We start from the raw sequence: 20,076 nt of genomic DNA, 5'->3' as shown, positions 1-20,076 counted from the left end.
TGCCGGGACCCATAGTTGGCTGCCGCGGGGCGGGCTGGGATTTGTAGTTTTGGTACTAGATACTCCTGTTTTCCTCCCGTTTTCTTTCTCCAGACTTTCACCTCTGGGGACCCAGCGAGGCTTTTCCGAGCAAAACAACGAAGTAGGTAATCCTAGCCATTCCCTGGTTTCTCACTTTGACTCATTTAAGCATTCTCTCACCCGAACATCTCTAATTAAAAAAACTAGGTTAGTCTGACCCTGGCCGGGTGGCTTCAGTTGGTTGGAGCATCATCCCCTGCGCTAAAAGGTTGCGGTTCGATTGTGGTCAGGACACATACCTGGGGTGCCGGTTTGAACCCGGTGGGGGCGTGCACGGGAGGCGACCCATCGATGTTTCTCTCTCACATCGATGTTTCTCTGTGTCTCTCTCTCCCTTCCTCTCCTTCTAGAAACAATAAAAAGCATGTCCTCCGGTGAGGATTTTTTAAAAATGCTCCAACCAAATCAAGTATCAGATAGCCAGAGTTCAAGTCTATTACTCACCATGTTATTTTGGCAAAGTTATTTATCCTTTCTGTTCACCAGTTTACTCAGTTACAATATGGAAATTGTAATAACAGTGTCTACTTCATATGGAGATGACAAGAATACTACTTACCTTATAAGCTTGTACTGACATTTAATAGAGTTAATATGGGAAGGGCTTAAAACAATGTTATGTACAGAGTGGGTGCAATGTGTTAGTTCTGAGTATTGGGTGGACAAGAAAGGCCTTTCTGAAGAGATAACATTTAAGACGTTAGGGGGAAAACGTATAGGGAGAATGTGCTCAGTTTCTTGTTGAAACAACTTCCAATTGAGCAAAAGATACTACTGTTGTTTGACTTTTTTTTTTTTTAAATTACAGTCCTTTTTGGAAAGCTCGCAATTCACTTTTCATCTCTGAACCTCAGTAACTGGGAATGAATCTTACCCAAAATACCTTATCAGAATTGGGAAGGAGGACAAATAAAGTGCTTGAAAAGAAGGTGTCATCAGCATCATTCGTTCCCTTGCTGATAAGTCAGTGAACAGGTAGGTAATGAAAGCAGACGGTATCCCCTTAGTGAAAATAGGTGATAGTGTTCACATTGCCAAACTGGCATTAAGAAGCTCCATTCTGCAGACCCATCTCATTCAATGAACCTCACTGTTGACATCCAGAGCAGAGAGAGGGAAGCATCCCTGAGTGTGGGCAAGGTCCTTAGAAGAGGTAATAGACACAGTGGATAGTTTTTTACAGAGCCGGTGTGCAGAGCTTGCTGACTGGAATATGCTATTAATCTTCCTTGCACAAAGCAGGAGATGTGGGCTCCTGGTTCTGCCATATACGTGAGTTAGTCATTTTAATTTCTCTGGACCTTGATTTCCATTATAAAAATAGGTCTCAAAAGTTCCTTCCAGCACTTTCTGAAATGTGATTTCTAGTCTAAAAGCATAGGTTCCACAATTAAAACTGGTTGCTCTTTCACCCATAAACCTCATCCAATTTTTGTTTGTGCACAACTCCAGCATGTCACCTTGAAATGGATCTAGCCAGAAGACATAGGGGATGTCAAAGCATTCTGCAGCTCTGAGCAAAAATCTCCATGTAGATGCACATGAGCATATGGCAGAGCCAGCCTGGCCTTGGTTTTCTGTGCTGCAGGAGATCAGAATGACTGAATATTCCTAAACTCCTCTTAGGAAGACAGTCAATGGAGATTTTCCCATTAATATGGGCATTCACAAAGACTCCAGGTGTTTGAAATAGGGTATTTGAACAGTGAGGAGGGCTCAGACCTCACATTCCATTTTTTTTAAAATATATTTTATTGATTTTTTACAGAGAGGAAGGGAGAGGGATAGAGAGCTAGAAACATCGATGAGAGAGAAACATCGACCAGCTGCCTCCTGCACACCCCCTACCGGGGATGTGCCCGCAACCAATGTACATGCCCTTGACCGGAATCGAACCTGGGACCTTTCAGTCCGCAGATGAACGCTCTATCCACCGAGCCAAACCGGTTTCGGCACATTCCATTTTGTCAATAAATTTTCATTATGGTTCCAAGTAGCTAGAAGACTGACCAAGTTGGCTTTTCACCTGTACTATCAAATCCTCACAGCTGCTCCCTCTGGGAGGTAGGTATTACTATTCCCCATTGTAGAGAGGAGGAAACCAGGGCTTGGAGCGGGTAATGAACTTGCCAAATGTCAGGGTTAGATGGTTAGTGCTGGAGCCTGGATTTGAACCCAAGTGTGTCTTTCTTCTTCCCACTAAGCTACCATAGCTGTACTTAAGGAGCTCCTGTAGTTTTCTTCCTTGGCTGTTTCCTAGGATACAACTGGCCTCAACCCTCCTAAGTGGTTTCGAGATTCTCTAAAACATAGACATAGGTGAGCCACCTATCCATTTTGACGAAAGCCACAGAGAACCGATGGTTATGGAGACCAGAGATAATGCAGATGAATACTTCCCATTCAGGACTGGTCTCTAGAGTTGGTGTATAGCTAGGAAGAACATTACACTTCACGGAAGACCAGCTCTGCACCAGCGGCTGGGCCCTGAACCCTTTAAATACATTAGCTCATGTATTCCCCATCATAACCTTGTGACAGCAATCTTAGCTCCATCCTACAGGAGCGACACCGAGGCCAAGAAAAGTAACTTACCCAAGGATAGATACTCTCATGATGGAGTTCCTATTCCTTGCACTTTTTACAAATGTACCTAGTTGTTTGTTCTTGTTTAACTTAACTCTATCTCTAGTTCGATTAGTAAACTCCAGGGCGCCGGGACCTTGTCTGTCTGGCTCTCCATAGTGCCTGCCATGGTTATTATACATGCTAATTCTGGAATGAGTCAGCCGTTTAAGGCGGTAAAACTTGAACTGGCCCAAAGGCTGCGCAGGGAGATTTCTCACTCGGTAAAGCATCCTTAACTCTCCCTTTCAGAAACCATTTCCTTTTTTTTTTTTTTCCTACCGAAAGGTCATTTATTAGGAGTCTTTTATTTATAAAGAATAAAATTAAGAAGGCAAATTAGCTTAAGAAAAAAACTTCTCGCTCACATACATGAAATGTTCAAAGAGGTAATTTTGGCTTCAGGCATGGCTGGATCCAGGCACGCTCCATCTCCTGGCCCTCTTATTTCCTGTGTTGGCTTCATTCACAGGCGGGGGCTCTCTGAAGCAGCTCTGGGCTTCCATCTTCATAGCTCAGTCAGAAACCATTTCTAACAGCCGCTGGAACTGAAAATATCCCAGCCCCTTGAGGATAACCCACAATCGGGTCACCCACGTGGACGTCCAACCTCCAGCATTTCTCTTGTAAATCCTGTCCAAGTAGCCCTGGCTTTCTGACTCCGCAGGCAGGTTAAGACCCCGAGAACAGCCGGCCTAATTGGTGCCCCGGAAATGAATAGTCTACATCCCAGCCCGGAGGACCCCGCCCCGCCCCCTTTAAGGGGGATCCCTGGGGGCTGGACCCTGCAGGTGGGGCGGAGGGGAGCAGTTGGCTGCCTCGCTTTTCCGGGGCCTGGGACTGAGTGACGGCCTAAGCCCCGCCCACGTTGGGGCGGAGCCACAGCTCGGGACTGGCCCTAGCCGCTGCAGGTAATGCGGTCTGGGACTGAGGGGGGTCACAGGACAGGATCCTGGGGTGAGGGCGGCCTTATCCTTTAGGGGAGTGGAAGTGGGCCCGGGCCGGGTTGGAGGGGGCCTCCTCCGGCTCTGGCCTGGGCACATGGATGGAAAGGGGCCGGCCTCTTCTCTCCCGACCCTGTCTCCTATCCCCTGTCACTGCCACGCGGGGACGAGACTGGAGAGATCCCCGCCCACACGAAGTTTATCCCACTGAGCTTTTGGGCTTTGGGGACCGCAGGCTGTGGCTTAAGGTCAAGGTTGGATTTATCCATTCATCTCCCAGAAATCTCATCCACTTTCTTCATTCACTCATCCTTCAGTTCTGCTCTATGCCGGACCCAGAGGTAGGTTTTCTGAAGGAATTCGACAGGCCCAGCCAGCTCTCTTGGAATTTAGTCTAGAATCTAGTCTAGAGACTTTTACGTAGGCAATTACATTTACGGTGACCCCTGCAGTGATGGTGGTTTAATAGATACCTTCCGAGGGAGAAGGAAGTAATTTGAGGATGTTAAGTGGAAAGCAGCAAATCAGTGAAGATTTTACTGAAGAGGGTTCATTCCAACCGGGTTGTGGAGGTGACCTGGGGGTTTGCTGGTTGCAAGGAAGGAAAGGAACATTTCAGGTAAGGAAAACAGCAGGAGATGCAAGTTATGAAAGGGCTTGTCCTGAGGAACAACAAATATAGCACGAAACTGTGGAGTGAGTTTCTGGAAAAAAGTTTGAGATCAGAAAGCTTTGAATGTGATGATGAGGCTAGGATTTATTCTAGAGTTCCCTATTTGTCAGCCTTTGGAAATGTTTTATCTTTTGATAAACGTAAGCTTGACCTCTGAAAATTTATTATTATTATTATTATTATTTTAGAAAGAATCATTCTTTTTTTTAAATATATTTTTATTGATTTCAGAAAGGAAGGGAAAGGGTGAAAGAGAGAAGCATCCATGATGAGAGAGAATAATGGATCGGCTGCCTCCTGCACGCCTCACACTGGGGATCGAGCCCGCCACCCGGGTATGGGCCCTGACTGGGAATCGAACCCTGACCTCCTGGTTCATAGGTCGATGCTCAACCACTGAGCCATTACAGACACTGAAAATTTTAGCCAAAACACTTCTGTAATTGTGTTAAGAAAGTTGTGTTTATATTTGCCTCTCAAATATAACTTGCTATCAAAAGGTTGGCAATGCTTATTCAAATTTACCAGATCCTAGAAATTGGTACATCAACAGGAAAGGTTTTAAAGAGGGACGTGACCTAATTTTGTGTTTTAGATAGAAGATCATCATAAATTTCTAAAAAGTGCCTTTCTTTTCTTGTATGTAGAACACCATGAAGCAGCTGCCAGTCTTGGAGCCTGGAGACAAGCCCAGGAGAGCAACATGGTCTGTAAGGAAGGATTCAGACAGAGAAAAACATAAGTTTTTGTTTCATTTATAGGTGGTTTACTAACATATTTAAACATCTATTGAAAGGGGTAGAGATAAAACTGCAGTTTCTGGTAATTAGCCTCAAACCATTTGAGGTCTTCAGAGGAAAGGTAGTGGGGCCATAATTATCAGAGCAGATGTTGATTTTATTAAAGCCCACTCACCAGGAAGAGGAAGGCCCTGACCATCTGGCATCCTCAGCTTCAGCACTGTGTCTTCCCCCCAAGCTGTGACTCATTTTTAAGATACTCAGGGAATCAGCTTTGGATTTAACTGGCTTCCCAGTTTCTTGGCTGCTTGCTCAATCAACCCTTCATTCAATAACTAACACTGGCCTGACAGGGGCAGCTGCTGTGTAGGTGCTGAACACACAAAGGTGAATAGTCTCGCTGTAGTGGGCGCTAACGGACGAAGCAGGTGATGGTGATGAAATGTGATCTGTGCTGAAGCAGGGACCATAGAAGGCTGTAGAGATGGATGGGGCAGAGCTTCTGCAGGACCTTGGAAGGGAGTCCTCAATCTGGCTTCCCTGTGTCCACTCTTGCCTTCTACACCACATAAATCTGACCAGGGCATTCCCTCGTTTAAAACCCTTTTGTGCCTCCCCATTGGTCTTAAGGTCAAAACCAGAGTCCTTAAAATGGCCCACCGGGCCCTGCGTGATCTGCCCCTGCCTGTCTTTCCGACCTCAAATCCCTGTACTCATCCTTTGTTCTCTTTCTCTTCCTTAACATGCCTTGCACTGTCCCACTCAGCAACTGTGTGTGCTGGTCCCTGTACCGGGATCACTCTTTCCCTCCATCTTTTGTGCCTCTCTTTGTCCAACTAACTTCTACCCATACATCAGATTTCAGTTCAAATGGTACTTCTTCAGGAAGCCTTCCCTGACTACCTGCCTCCCCTACCTCCTTACAGGGTAAGGTGCCCCTATGATATGTTCTAATACTGTATACCCTGTACTCCTTTATAGTGCAATTGAAATGAAACAGATATTTGTGAGCGTATCTGTTTAATGTTTCTCTTCTCAACTAGTCTTTAAGGGCTGTGAAGGCAGGGACCTTTTGTTGTCTTATTCACCATGTGTCTGGACGGCTAAGTTACTTAACCTTAGCCAAGCCTTGGGTCCTCAGTTGTAAAACTCAAATGATGATGATAATAGTACTGTCCTCAAAGGGGTTTTGTGCAGATTAAGTGCGACTGGGGTTGTAGTGAAGTTAGCAGCATGCAGGATACGTTGTTAGTAATTGTTCAGGTGTAATGGGATCTGTGAATCTGAACATCAAACCAGAGATCGGGGGAAGAAACAGAGATTTTGGAAATCACTGACGAATATACAGATAGGTGGTCATTGAAGTCATCCATACAGGTAAAATAGATCAGGTAAGCAAACATAGGCCGAAAAGACAATCCAAGGGTACTGAGGGTTAGAAGGCTGGTGGGAAAGGAGTCAGAGAAGGAAACAGAAAGAGCCCCCGGAAAAGGGGGTAGACAACCAAAAAGCAGGAGAGTGGGGCAGCTAGGTAAGGAGAAGGTACAAGAAGGAAGAAGGAGCCAAAGAGGTCAGATAAGACAGGGCCTCAAAAATAGCTACAGGATTGTCTTTTCCAACCAGGAAACTTGAGGAATGATTTTTCAATCATAATTCCGAATAACTTTAAGGAGTGGAATAACTGGATCCTGTATTTGACTTTCCAAAGTCCTAGCTTTGGCTTCCATCAGCTCTTAAAATCAGTAAACTCTGGTGAATATTACTTGAGAGCAGGAAGCACCACGGTCTAGTGGCAAGAGCGCTGGGGCTGTAGGTTCCTGTGTGATTGCACATAAAGCTCTAGCCACCATTTACTGAGTCCTTCCCTGCACTGTTTCAAGACTTCATCTTACTCTTCACAGGTAAGAACTATTGCTATCATTTTACAAATAAGGGAATTTCGGTTCAGAAAGGTTAAGTGACTTCCAAAAGGTGACATCTAGAAAGCACCTGAACTGGGACTTGAACTGGGTCCGTCTGAATTCACAAACTATGCTCAGAACTACCATCCTGTGCTCGGACACCCCACTGAACGTTTCTGGGTGTCAGTTTATCTACCAGATGGGGACAGTTACTACCCCAGTGCATCACCATTAGGTTAATGTGAGATGAAAGTAATAACAAAATTGGAAAGTCAAAGGTTATGTACAAATGGAAATGCTGCTTTGCTGGACACAGTTTTAAGTGCTCTGTGTCTGTATAAGACCCTCATTCTTAGGAATATTTCATGAGGAATAGGAAGAACACACTGCTGCATTTATTCTCTGCTCAGGCCTCCTGAATACATCCTTCCTTTGGCAGGTACACGCTGACCCCCCCTGGAGACAGCCCATGTGCTCGGGTTGGCCACAGCTGCTCATATTTACCCCCCGTTGGTGATGCCAAGAGAGGGAAGGTCTTCATTGTTGGGGGAGCAGATCCAAACAGGAGCTTCTCAGATGTGCACACCATGGACCTGGGTAAGACCAGCAGCGGCAGAGCATGTGCCTGTAGCCAGAGAGCAGGGCTTTGTGGTGCTGGCCAGGACCAGAGCATTCCTAGGAACACCAGTTCAGAACACACAGCAGGGTTTTCCTCTAAGACAGTGGTTCTCAACCTTTCTAATGCCGCGACCCTTTAATACAGTTCCTCACGTTGTGGTGACCCCCAACCATAAAATTATTATGGTCTTAGGCTCTACAGCAGCAGTTCTCAACCTGTGGGTCACCTAAGACCATCAGAAAACACAGATATTTACATTACGATTCATAACAGTAGCAAAATTACAGTTATGAAGTAGCAACGAAAATAATTTTATGGTTGGGGTCACCACAACGTGAGGAACTGTATTAAAGGGTCGCGGCATTAGAAAGGTTGAGAACCACTGCTCTAAGAAAATGAACATTGTTGAGAGGTCCCTAAGGTCTCAGCAGAGCACCCAACCAATACGGAGAAAGAGCCCTGGACATCCAGCCATTCATTTATCAACTATTTCTCTGGGAGACATTGATGACTGCACCTCCTCTTCCATCCACACATTCAATTAATCACTAAGTCCTAAATAGTTCTCTCTTCATCCATGTCTGTCCATTTCCACTACTCCTGTAGTCCAAGAATTGTCATCTCTCCACTAGGTTACAACAGCCTCCTCTCTGGTCTCCCTGCTTCCAAGTTTAGCCCCGTCTACAGTGCATTTTCCATACTTAGCCAGAGAGTATTGTCTAAAATACAAATCTGACTGTGTCACTCCTGCATGTCAAGCCTTTCCCAACTTTTATTTCATGGCTTTCCCAAATCCCCATGTGCTACACTGAGTGTCCTTTGGATTCTTGAACACATCTTGAAATTCTGGTCTCCAAACCTTTGCATGTATTATTATTCCCTCTGCTTGGAGGGCTCCTCCCTTTCTCATCACCTGGCTATTATGCATCTTTCAGATTTCCAATATTGTGATTTATAAGAAATACATATTTAGTCTTTGTCCATAGTTCTTGGCTCACAGCTCCCCAAACCCTTGGAATTTCCGGAGTATTGAGAGTCATAAAGGCGTCTTTTGTTATAGTAATGAGGTGACTTTGGGAAAGTACCTAAGGATGTGGGCTGGTCACCAGGACACCTAACCTGGTGATTAGAGGGTCGGAACTTTCAGTAATACTCTCCCCATCTCCCCTCCCCACCTCCAGGGAGGACAGAGGAGCGGGTGGTTGAATCAGTTGCTGGTGGCCAATGATTTAATCAGCCATGACTATGTAATAAAGCTTTCATAAAACCCCAGAACGACAGTGTTCAGAGAGAGAGAGCATCCAGGTGGTGATCACATGGAGATGGGGGGAGAATGGCGCACCTGGAGAGGGCGTGGAAGCACCACCTTCGTTCCCATATACCCTGCCCTGTGCATCTCTTCCATCTGGCCGTTCCTGAGTTAAATATTCTTTTATAGTAAACTGGTGATCAAGCAACATGTTTCTCTGAGTCCCGTGACGCAGTGTTTGCAAATTAATTAAACCTGAGGAGAGGGGGTCCTGGGAAAATTTGAAATATAACCAGACAGTCAGAAGTACAGGTAACAACCAGAGATGGGGGCAGGGGTGAGGGCTGAAAGTTCCAACCCTCTAATCATAGAGTTGGTTTCCTTGGCAACCAGTCTCATCCTTAGAGGCTTTTCATAAAGTCACCGCCCTAACAAACTCAGGTGTGATTGCCCGGGGCTTGTTGCATAAGACACCTTTACTGATCTTACCACTTAGGAAGCTCCAAGGGTTTTAGGAGCTCTGTGCCTAGACGTGATGAAGGTCAAATATATATATTTCTGAATGTAAGTCACAATGTCACAACCACCCTCTATATCTTCATAGTATCTTGTACTTTCCCATCCTTATCTCCCTTCACAGCCCTTATTGCGTGTGTTTGTTTCTCATCTGTCTTCCCCACAAGAGTATAAGCTCCTTGGAAACAAGAAACTTGGCTATATTGCTCATCATTGTATCCCCAGCCACTTACAATAGCACCTGGCACAGAGTAGGTGCTTTATAAGTATTTGAATGGATGGATGGACTGATAAATAGTAACTACTATGTACTATACACAATGGCAGAAGAAAACTGCTGACTCATACATTGTTTTGTTAGGTGCATGTAACGTTGTTATTGTTTTAATCTGAGTTGTTTACCAACCAAATGTGCAAAAGGCTACATATAAAAATTGAAATGGTTTGGCTTCTTTTGATAATTTTGGGAGATCTGACATCTATAGGCCTGTGTGTCTACAATGCAACAATTATTTGGAGCTGACTGCCACCTATAAATGGGGCTCTCAGGCTCCAATTTGCCACATTCCCTCCACTCCTGTGTAGGCATTTGAATTTCTACACCCTGCATCAGAATCAAAGGTAAAATAAATCTCTTCTAGCCCTCAAGAAGCTCACTGTCTAGTTCAGTTACATTGTTGTTGTCACCTCTTACTAGCTTTGTGACTCTGGCTAACCTGTCTAAACCAGCTGGGTTTCAGTATCCTGTAAAATTGGTTCACTTACGGTTGTAATGATCCAATAAGATAGGCCTGTGAAGGTCCTATGTAAATGGTTTATTAGCTAAAATGACTAATGGGTTAGGTATTATTATTCTGTGAACTTGTTTTAGCCAGAAATAATTCAGTTGTGAGTAACAGAAACTCTTTTAAACCAGTAAAGAGAGGAATCCAAGGGTTGGAAATACAGCCTCATCTCAGGAGAGAGAGGAAGCAGGAATTGCAGATCTGTAAAAAAAACACAACAAAAACCTTCTACTTTCTCACTCTCTTTGGGGAGATCTTCTTTATGTAGATATTTCTTCTTCTCTCCTCCATACTTTGGCTTTCTCTGCCTCTCCACACATGGTAAAGATGGCCACCCAAATCCAGGAATTTGTTTGAATTCTGGACTCTTGGGAGGGAGTATTTGATTGGCCCATTTGGGGTCAAGTGGCTACCTTTGACCCAATCAGCTAGGGCTAGAAAGTCAAGGTGTTGTAGTACAAACAGGTTCTGTGTTCAACCCCTGTGGTTGGGAAAATGGGGACAGTTTCCATAGAAAAGGGTTTGTGGATAGTCCCTGAAGTGTCTAATATAGAACTCTTTGGAGTTTGACCACATTCCCTTTAAGTGATCTGATGGTTGTTCATTTATGCTTTTGACTGTTTTCTCTTCCCTCCCCTCCCCTAAGTTTGCCAAGCAATCTAAACAGTTGGCAGCCCCAATCTAGAAACTGGGTGAAATGTTTTCTAGAAACACACCAGTGGGACTTAGCCACCTCGGAGGGCCTCTTGCCGCGGTATGAGCATGCCAGCTTCGTTCCCTCTTGCACACCTCACAGCATCTGGGTGTTTGGAGGTGCCAACCAGTCAGGAAATCGAAATTGCCTACAAGTTCTGAATCCTGGTAAGTAGCCAAAGGTTATCTTATTTACCTAAATAAATAAATAAAATTTCAGTTCATTTCCTGTAGCAAATCCCATTTGGATTGTACTGAATTATCCATTGAACTTTGCTGACCTCAGAGAAAACAGGAATTTTAACTTCTAGCAGAATCTGAAAATAGCAGAATTGCATTTTGTTTTTCTAGTAACATATTCAGTAATCAGCTTCTTAAAAGCCAAAGCTGTAAGAGACTTCAGAGAACAGCTATGCCAAGGGGCACCCCAGGTCCAGGGGAAGGGAGTCTGAGCCAGGCTCGAACCTGTTACCTAGTTCAGGGTGGTGATTGTGCTCCCCAAGGGACATTTGGCTATATCTGGAAACATTTTTGGTTATCCCAACTTGGGAAGGTTGGGGGGGAGTTTGCTACTGGCATCTACTGGGTAGAGATCGGAAATGCTGCTATATATCCCGTACTGTGCAGGACAGCGCCCCACAATAATGAATTATCTGGTCTAAAATGCCAACAGTGCCTGACCTAGATCCTCCTGGTATATTTTGTTTGGCCAAAAAGTGCAAAGTTCCTGCTAGTCTCACTGGCAGTTTTATCAGAGAGGAGGCAGTTTAGGAACATCACTACTGAGCAGGTGTGGCTAAACTACCCATGGGAGATGGACTTGTCTTTTGTCAGTTAAAATAGTGTTGCTGTTTTCTCTTTATGCATATCCAATATAATAAAAGCCTAATATGCAAATCGACTGAATGGCGGAACGACCGATTGCTATGACCCGCACTGACCACCAAGGGGAAGGTGCTCAATGCAGGAGATGCCCCCAGCCCGCAGGCCCCAGGCCAGCCAAGGCAGGTGCCAGCGGGGGGCTCCCCTCCCCCCACCCCGATTGCCCCACAGGTTGCCCTGCAGAGGGAGGTGACTGGCGGCGGCAGTAGTGGGGTGATCAGGGGGTGGGGCTGGCCAGCCAGCGGGCGGGCGCCGCCCCCCAATTGCCCCACCAGTCGCCTCGTGGGAGGCAAGTGGTGGCGGGGGGCGGGGCTGGTGAGTGGGCGGCACCAGGCCAGCCAAGACAGGTGCCAGCAGGGGCCCCCAATTGCCCCGCTGGTCACCCCACAGATAGGCCCTGATCGCTGGCCAAGCCTAGGGACTCTTCCTGTGCACAAATTTCATGCACCAGGCCTTTAGTAATTTATATTCATTGTAAAACATTTGAAAAGTGTAAGTGGACAGACACTACCCATAATCCTATGACATTAAGGCTATTAACATTTTTGTGTATTTCCTTTCTGTCTTTTGTCTGCATTTTTGTAAGCCTGAGATCATATTATTTCCACAACTACACCATTGTACCTTTTTATTTTTAATTTCATAATTACTTACATAAATGATGTCCTATTAACAACAGTGCTTTGTTAACATCAGTTTTAATGGCTGCATAACACTCCATTTTATGACAATACAATAATTCTCCTGGTCTTTTTTGGGTTTTTTTGTTGTTGTTTTTTTCCTCCTGTTTTTTAACATCTAGGTTGCTTTCAGGTTTTTGCCATTATAAATAACAGAGCAGTGAACCTCTTTGTTCAGAAGACATTGACTGTATTTCAAATTATTGTCTTAGAATTGATGCCCAGAAATGAAAATTTTTAAAAAAGCAAAACATTGTGAACTTTAAGGCTTTTTTTTTTTTAATATATATATTTTATTTATTTTTTACAGAGAGGAAGAGAGAGGGATAGAGAGTTAGAAACATTGATAAGAGGGAGTCATTGATCAGCTTCTTCCTGCACACCTCCTATTGGGGATGTGCCCGCAACCAAGATACATGCCCTTGACCGGAATCGAACCTGGGACTTTTCAGTCCGTAGGCCGACGCTCCATCCACTGAGCCAAACCGGTTAGGGCGAACTTTAAGGCTTTTGATATGTGCTACCAAGTTGCTCTCCAGATTTTTTTGAACTTATCTCCAGCTGTGTTTAATATTGTCATTTTTAAACACTGCTAATTTGATTAGGTAAAAACATCTTGTTTAAATACTCATTTTGGTGATTATTAGTAACTTGGACATTTTTTCACATGACAGTCAACTCTTGACCAGTCCTTCTATCAACAATAGACTTATTTGCACAGTAGTTGGTCTTCTCTGTCACTTTGGGATATTAATAGTTTCTACCTTATTGAGTTTGGCAAGGATTTAAATTAATTCAATATCTGGCATAAGGTTAATGCTCAATAATGGTTGTTGTGGTTAATGTAGCTATAGTTTGGCAGATGGAAATCCGTCTAGAACACTGGCCTTTTGATTTTCAATGATGGCATCTGTTTAAATAAAATACACTGAGAATTTGGAATGCGTCTGTCAAAGGAGTTGATTTTCCACTAGATCCTTTTTCTCTCCTAGAAAGCATAATTTGACACGGTGCCCAAGAAATGTGAAAAATGAAAGTGAATCATTAGTTGCTTTTGTTACTAAGACAAGTCTGTCAAATGGCTTAGAACTCCCTTGTGATTATTTGTGCTGCTGTTTGACTTGGCAGCAACACAATCCCAGAGCCTTCTGACCCTGGAGGTTGTGGGCCTTCTAACTCCCACTAAGATCCAAAAACTCCCCAAGCTCTGTAGCTATAGAGACACTTCCATGTGGCTTTGGATATAGGCTGAGACTTGTTCATGTCTGAGTCCCACACATATTACAAATGCTTCATGGGTCACTTTGTATATTGAATGAAGACTTATACAAAAGGCACAGAATTTGCCAGGCAAGAAATAACTCCTGGTGTCTTATGGTAGAACAAGTGTGGGAGTCTTGACAGATATGAGTTCAAACCCTTACTCTGCTACTGTGACCTGAGGAAAGGATTTAAGAACTTCAGTGCTCTCATCTGCAAAGTGGAGATACTTTCTGTCCGCCTCCCGTGATTGAGTGGGGATAGTGGGGATGGCAGAGTGCTCAAGGCAACGATTCTGCACAAAGAAGGTGTTCAATTAATGCATTAATTTCTATAAAATTCACACATCATTCTAAAAAGAAATAAGCGTCTATACACTTACCCAGGTGATAAAACTTTATTCTCAAGTCAGAAGAGTGGAAAATACTTAAGTATTAGTGTTATCGAAACAGAATTTGAATCCCAACTCAATCATTTATTAGCCTTGTCACCATTAAATGAGTGACTTCATCTATCTCTGCTCAATTCCCTTATCTGTAAAATGGAAAACTAATGCTTATTTAGCACTTATTATTTAGTAGGGACTAATTACTAGTAAAAACACTGAAACCGTAAAAACACTTCATTTATTTATTTATTTACTTATTTATTTATTTATTTATTGTCTACTTTCTTTTAATGGCCACATACATATCCTGGGAAGTTTGGCACATTTGGCTTCTAGAACCTGGTGGGAATGACTTTTGGCAGATGATGGGTTCCTCTGAATGGCATGGGCAGGAGTCAGCAGACTGGAAGAGGGTTCAAAGGGGATGTTTGAAGGCCTCCAAAAACAAGTCGACCACATTCTTACTTGTAATTGTGGCTTTTCAGTCTTGGGGATTTGGGTTTATCTGGGCAAATTCTAAGAATTGCCCCTTACCCATCCTTGACTTTGGTGGCATGAGATCATTGCCTTGACTTACACTGCCCCCCTTGGGGATTGGGGTTTGAAAGGTGACGCTGCCCAGCCCCAGTCAGAGGCCCCTCAGTCTCATTATTTTAGGTGCCTTCATTCTCTTTGGACCAGAAACCAGGATTTGGACCACGCCAGAAGTGACTACCCCCCCACCATCCCCAAGAACATTCCACACATCATCGGCAGCCATTGGAAACCAGCTGTATGTTTTTGGGGGCGGAGAGAGAGGCACCCAGCCCGTGCAAGATGTGAAGCTTCATGTGTTTGACGCAAGTATGGACGGGTGGGCAACACAGGCCTGCCACTTACCTGGTCCACAGCTTACCTGGTGTGGGAAGCAGAGGTTAGAAAATGACATCCACGCCCTAGCTGGTTTGGCCTGCGGACTGAAAGGTCCTGGGTTCGATTCCAGTCAAGGGCACATGCCTGGGTTGCGGGCTCGACCCGTAGTGGGGGTTGTGCAGGAGGCAGCAGATCAATGATTCTCATCTTTGATGTTTCTGTCTCTCTTTCCCCTCTCCCTTCCTCTCTGAAATCAATAAAAATGTATTAAAAAGAAAATGACATCCTGGCCCTAGCCAGTTTGGTTCAGTGGATAAAGCGTCGGCCTGCAGACCAAAGGGTCCCGGGGTCGATTCCGGTCAAGGGCACGTACTCGGTTGCAGGCTCCTCCCCAGCCCAGGCCCTGGTTGGGGCACGTGCAGGAGGCAACCAATTGATGTGTTTCTCTCACATTGATATTTCTCTGTTTTTCCCTCTCTTCCACTCTCTCTAAAAATCAATGGAGGCCTAACCGGTTTGGCTCAGTGGAAAGGTCCCAGGTTTGATTCTGGTCAAGGGTGTGTACTTTGGTTGTGGGTACTGCCCCAGTAGGGGGCGTGCAGGAGGCAGCTGATCAATGTTTCTAACTCTCTATCCCTTTCCCTTCCTCTCTGTAAAAAATCAACAAAATATATTTTTAAAAATAATAATAAAAAATAAAAATCAATGGAAAATACCCTCAGGTGAGAATTTTTAAAAAAAAGAAAAGAAAATGACATCCTGGCTGAGTAGTCTCACTTCTAGACTTCTTCAGTATAACCCTTAGCTGATACCTTCTTCCCACAGCAAAATTTGCTTTTAAAAAAGTATAAATGGTCAATTTAAAAAATTGGAACAGTACAGTTTATAAAATAAAAGATAAAAGTTCCTCCATTAGCCTTTCTTTTTCACTCCCCAGACAGAGGTAAACCCTGTTGGCAGTTCCTAATTTCTCCTTCCAGACTTCCCCTATGCATTTGTAAATCATGTATATAAGTATATATGAACATGTATGAATTTTGAAAATATTAAAAACACACACATGGAATCAAATTATAAATACTGTTCTGCAGCTTCATTTGCAGGGGCATGGGTAGATCTTAGTGGTTGAAAGCATGAACTTTGAAGCCACATGATCTGGACTCAACCAGAGAGAGGTCTTTTTAAATTGAAACCTAGGAATGATTTCCTAATGCCCCATTGAAAGGGCAGGCATGTCAGGTAGTGAACTCTCCAGCCCTAGAAGTAGCCAAGCAGAGGCTGCACGGCTGTGGAGAGAGGGAGGCCTGGATTGAGTTGATGGGTCAGAGTGAATGACTCCAAGGTCACTTTCTGCTTGGAGGATCTCTGCTTTCTCGGTGTAGTTCTTGTGTTCTTGCTTCATAGCTTTGTCATCTGATATCAATGAATTTACTTTTCTAGACACTCTGACCTGGTCACAGCCAGAGACACTTGGAAAACCTCCATCCCCCCGGCATGGTCATGTGATGGTGGCAGCAGGGACAAAGCTCTTCATCCATGGAGGCTTGGCAGGGGACAGATTCTATGATGATCTTCATTGCATTGATATAAGTAAGTAGGGTGGAGGGCATGGGAGCTTGTCTGCTTAAAATTAAATAAAATGTGCCTTGAGGGGGGTTGGGGGGTAATGGGGGAATAAGGACACATATGTAATACCTTAATCAATAAAGAAATTTAAAAATAGATAAATAAAGAAAATGTGCTTTGCTAGAATATAGCCTTAATCCTAGCTGTGGGTAACTTGTTCAGCCAGCAGAATCTTCACTAGTCTGTCAAATGTGGCCTGAATACTATTACTAATAAATAACAATAAAAGCAATCACATCTGAGCTTTTGCTATGTACCTAGCTATTAATTATCTCATCCTTCCAACAATCCTGTTCTTTCATTAAAATTCCTTATACTTTTGTGTTCCCCAACTGGATTTCTTTCAGGCATTAGCCATTAACCCCAGGCCCATGAGAGGCATCAACAACTTCTAGTGTGTCTGGAGGCGGGTGACCAGAACTGTCATGCTAATTAGTTAAAAACACTGGGAAGAGAAAAGTTAGGGAGAACATGAAAATTGTCTTAAAGTGTCTGAAGGGCTGACGTGCCCTAGAAACCCTGGACGCCTTCTGGGTCCTTCTTTCAGACTGTGAGCTCCTTAGAACAGAGACTTGATCTCTTTTGTTCCCCATTGTATTTGTAGCACTTAGCTCAATGTCTGGGTGATAAGTGCTTATCTGTAAAAGCAGCGGTCGCCAACCTTTCAGACCTCACGGACCACCAGTGGTCCGCGGATCACCGGTTGGCGACCACTGTTAAAGGATAGATGGACGAACACATGAACATGTTCGGGTTGGTCCAGACTACAAGAATTGAAACAGTTCACAGAGGCATGAGAACTGCTGTGCAGTGTATCCATCTACCATGCCAAACAATGGGTTCTCTGGTTTGGTGACATCTGAGGCCAGGTGACACTGGCTGGGATTCCTGCATTGACTAGAATTTTGTCAGAACTGGGTGATTCTCCCTTCCAACTCTGGACCCGTGTCTTGAATTGACAGATGAAAAATATCTTCACAGAAGTGTTTCTTGCAGGCTGTCAAAAGAGGTTTAAATGCTTACTTTTTTAAAAGAAAGTCCTTCTCTCTTGTGCAGAGAAACTACTTCCTGGCTCTTTTTCCCACTTTCCTAACCAGGTGGATCTCTAACCCTAAAATCCAGTGATTCCCAGCCTCATTTAAATGCTTTTTTGAGCCCTAGTCGGCTTGGCTCAGTGGATAGAGCGTCGGCCTGCAGACTGAAGGGTCTCAGGTTCGATTCTGGCCAAGGGCACATGCCCAGGTTGTGGGCTCGATCCCCAGTGTGGGGTGTGCAGGAGGCAGCCGATCAATGATTCTCTATCATGATTGATGTTTCTATCTCTCTCTCCTTCTCCCTTCCTCTCTGAAATCAATAAAGAAATATATTTTTAAAAAATAAATAAATAAATGCTTTTTTGAAAAGATGCAGAAACAGGTTGGAAGGCAGAAAGTTACAGTATAGAGAACATAGGGTTTGGAGTCTGACCTGAGTACAATTCTAGCTCTGCCACTTGCTAGCTGTGGGATCTCTGACAAGTCTCTTTCCCTCTCTAATCCTGTTTTGTTATCTGTAAGAAAGAGGGTAGGCAAAAGCAATAGCAATTTCATAGGGCCGTTATGAGAATTAAGCAAGCAAGATATTTAAAGTGTCTAGCTAGTACTTGGCAAAGTTGCTGTCTAAGGAACTGTTAGTATTTAAAGCATGCACGCACATGTAACCTCATCTACTTCTGGGCTCCCAGATAGCTAAAGGTGATAGTCACCAAAGGTGACCTCAGTGTGCTCTGAAGACCACCTACATCGGAATCATCTGGAATGCTCATTAAAACTATAGATTAAGTCCCCTTCCTGGAGACCCAAACCGGATTTCAAACTTCCCCCCAAGTAATATGTATGCACACTAACCTTGCTGTATTGCCTCTCAGAGCTCCTAGGCAGTGACTTTCAGCGACTGGTTTGTGAACTGTAGGAATCTGGTAAGTTTGAAAGCAGGTCCCAGGCTATGGAGTGCCCACTTTCTTTCTCTTGGCAGGTGACATGAAGTGGCAGAAACTAAATCCCACGGGGGCAGCTCCCACAGGCTGTGCTGCCCACTCAGCTGTGGCTGTGGGGAAACACCTGTATGTCTTCGGAGGGATGACTCCCACAGGAGCACTGGACACAATGTACCAATATCACACAGGTAAGTAGGTGTACCCTGGGGTCTTTATAAAATTTTTCATGGGTTGAATTTTTAGACAGAGAGGAAGGGGGAGACAGAGAGAGAAGGAAACATCGATTTGTTGTTCCTTATTTATGCTTTATGCATTCATTGGTTGAGTCTTACATGTGACCTGACCAGGGATGGAACCCACAACTTTGGCATATCAGGATGATGCTCTAACCAACTGAGCTTTGTGGCCAGAGCCATGGGTCTTTATAAACAAATGTGACTATTTTTTTTTAAAGTACCACAGTGCTTTGGTTTCTGTTTGGTCCCTCCACACCTAAATCCAAGGGAATGAAAACCAAACTTTTAGGGAATGACTTAACTACAGTAACACTACCATCAGTTTTTGTTGTTCATTTCCCTTTTTTTGTCCCTAACAGAGAAGCAGCATTGGACCTTACTTAAATTTGATACTTCTCTACCCCGTGGACGATTGGACCATTGCATGTGTGTCATTCCATGGCCAGTGAAGTGCACTTCTGAGGAAGATCCAGTTCCTGTCACTCTGAACTGTGATGCTGAGCAAGGGAACTCCACTGACAAAGGAGTGACCCAAGATGGCGACTCACATGAGGAAAGTCAGACTGACTCACTGCTCTGTTTTGTGTTTGGTGGGATGAATACCGAAGGGGAAATCTACGATGACTGTATTGTGACTGTAGTTGACTAATAAAACCCACCGTTTTTGATACTTTTAAATGTCAGTTACTCTCAGAAAAGTGAAACCTGTTTTATAACTCCAAAATATTCTGACTTTATAACCCTCTTGCTCTTATCTACTTTGGTAGGTGAGGAAATGAACTGGACAGCCCAGTGCAAAAACCTGTTACATAAAGGTTTTACCAGCAATACAACCTAGGTGAGATTGGTTGCTAAATGTTGAAGAAATCATGATTGTTAGGTACAACACAAACTGTATAAATCAGAGAATGGACATTTACAGATTGTTTTTAATATTCAGTAGCTGTTCTCAGAAAGGTGCAGACCATTGGCATTTGGTAGTGAGAGCCATTGGGGTCAGGAAAGAAGACTGGTCCGCCTTTCCCAACTACCCACTAAACCCACTGCACACAGCACTGCCGTGATTGTCTTCAACTTGGCCTGAAGACAAGTATTACTCCAGGCCTATCCAAATGCTTCTGGGCGTTGCAGCCAAGGTTCTGGCCTCAGAGTAACACAATTGTGCTGTCAGGTCCCAGTTCTGCCAGTTAGCAAATTAACTTTTTGGCCAGTTGCCCATCTAAAAAGTTATCCTTGGGTCTTATTGGATATATCATGTTAGTGCCAAATAGCCTGCCCCTTATTGATGACACTACTTATTCAGGACCATCCCTTTCCTTGGAAAGCCAATCCAAGTAATCTTTTTTTTTTA

At 44.1% G+C, this 20,076-nt stretch overlaps 1 protein-coding gene across 7 annotated transcripts; it reads left to right on the top strand.

Moving 5' to 3' along the window:
- Positions 1-25: 25 nt before the first annotated feature.
- RABEPK (Rab9 effector protein with kelch motifs) lies at positions 26-19,433 on the top strand. Of its 7 annotated transcripts, none has more exons than XM_079790886.1 (9): positions 26-142; positions 890-1,056; positions 4,971-5,029; positions 7,404-7,561; positions 10,842-10,994; positions 14,694-14,879; positions 16,329-16,478; positions 18,528-18,677; positions 19,085-19,433. In XM_079790886.1, exons 3-9 carry the CDS (start codon positions 4,977-4,979, stop codon positions 19,372-19,374), a joined length of 1,140 nt encoding a protein of 379 aa, XP_079647012.1. In that variant the 5' UTR covers positions 26-142; positions 890-1,056; positions 4,971-4,976; the 3' UTR covers positions 19,375-19,433. The 7 variants fall into 7 exon arrangements, with proteins under 7 accessions (XP_079647012.1, XP_079647011.1, XP_079647010.1 ...); XM_079790885.1 differs by having other exon boundaries at positions 56-146; XM_079790884.1 differs by lacking the exons at positions 26-142; positions 890-1,056 and adding an exon at positions 3,555-3,617.
- The last annotated feature ends 643 nt before the right edge of the window (positions 19,434-20,076 follow it).

Source organism: Cnephaeus nilssonii, assembly GCF_951640355.1.
Source record: "Cnephaeus nilssonii genome assembly, chromosome: 14".
Lineage (NCBI taxonomy): Eukaryota > Metazoa > Chordata > Mammalia > Chiroptera > Vespertilionidae > Cnephaeus > Cnephaeus nilssonii.
This window is presented reverse-complemented; position numbering and strand designations above follow the sequence as displayed.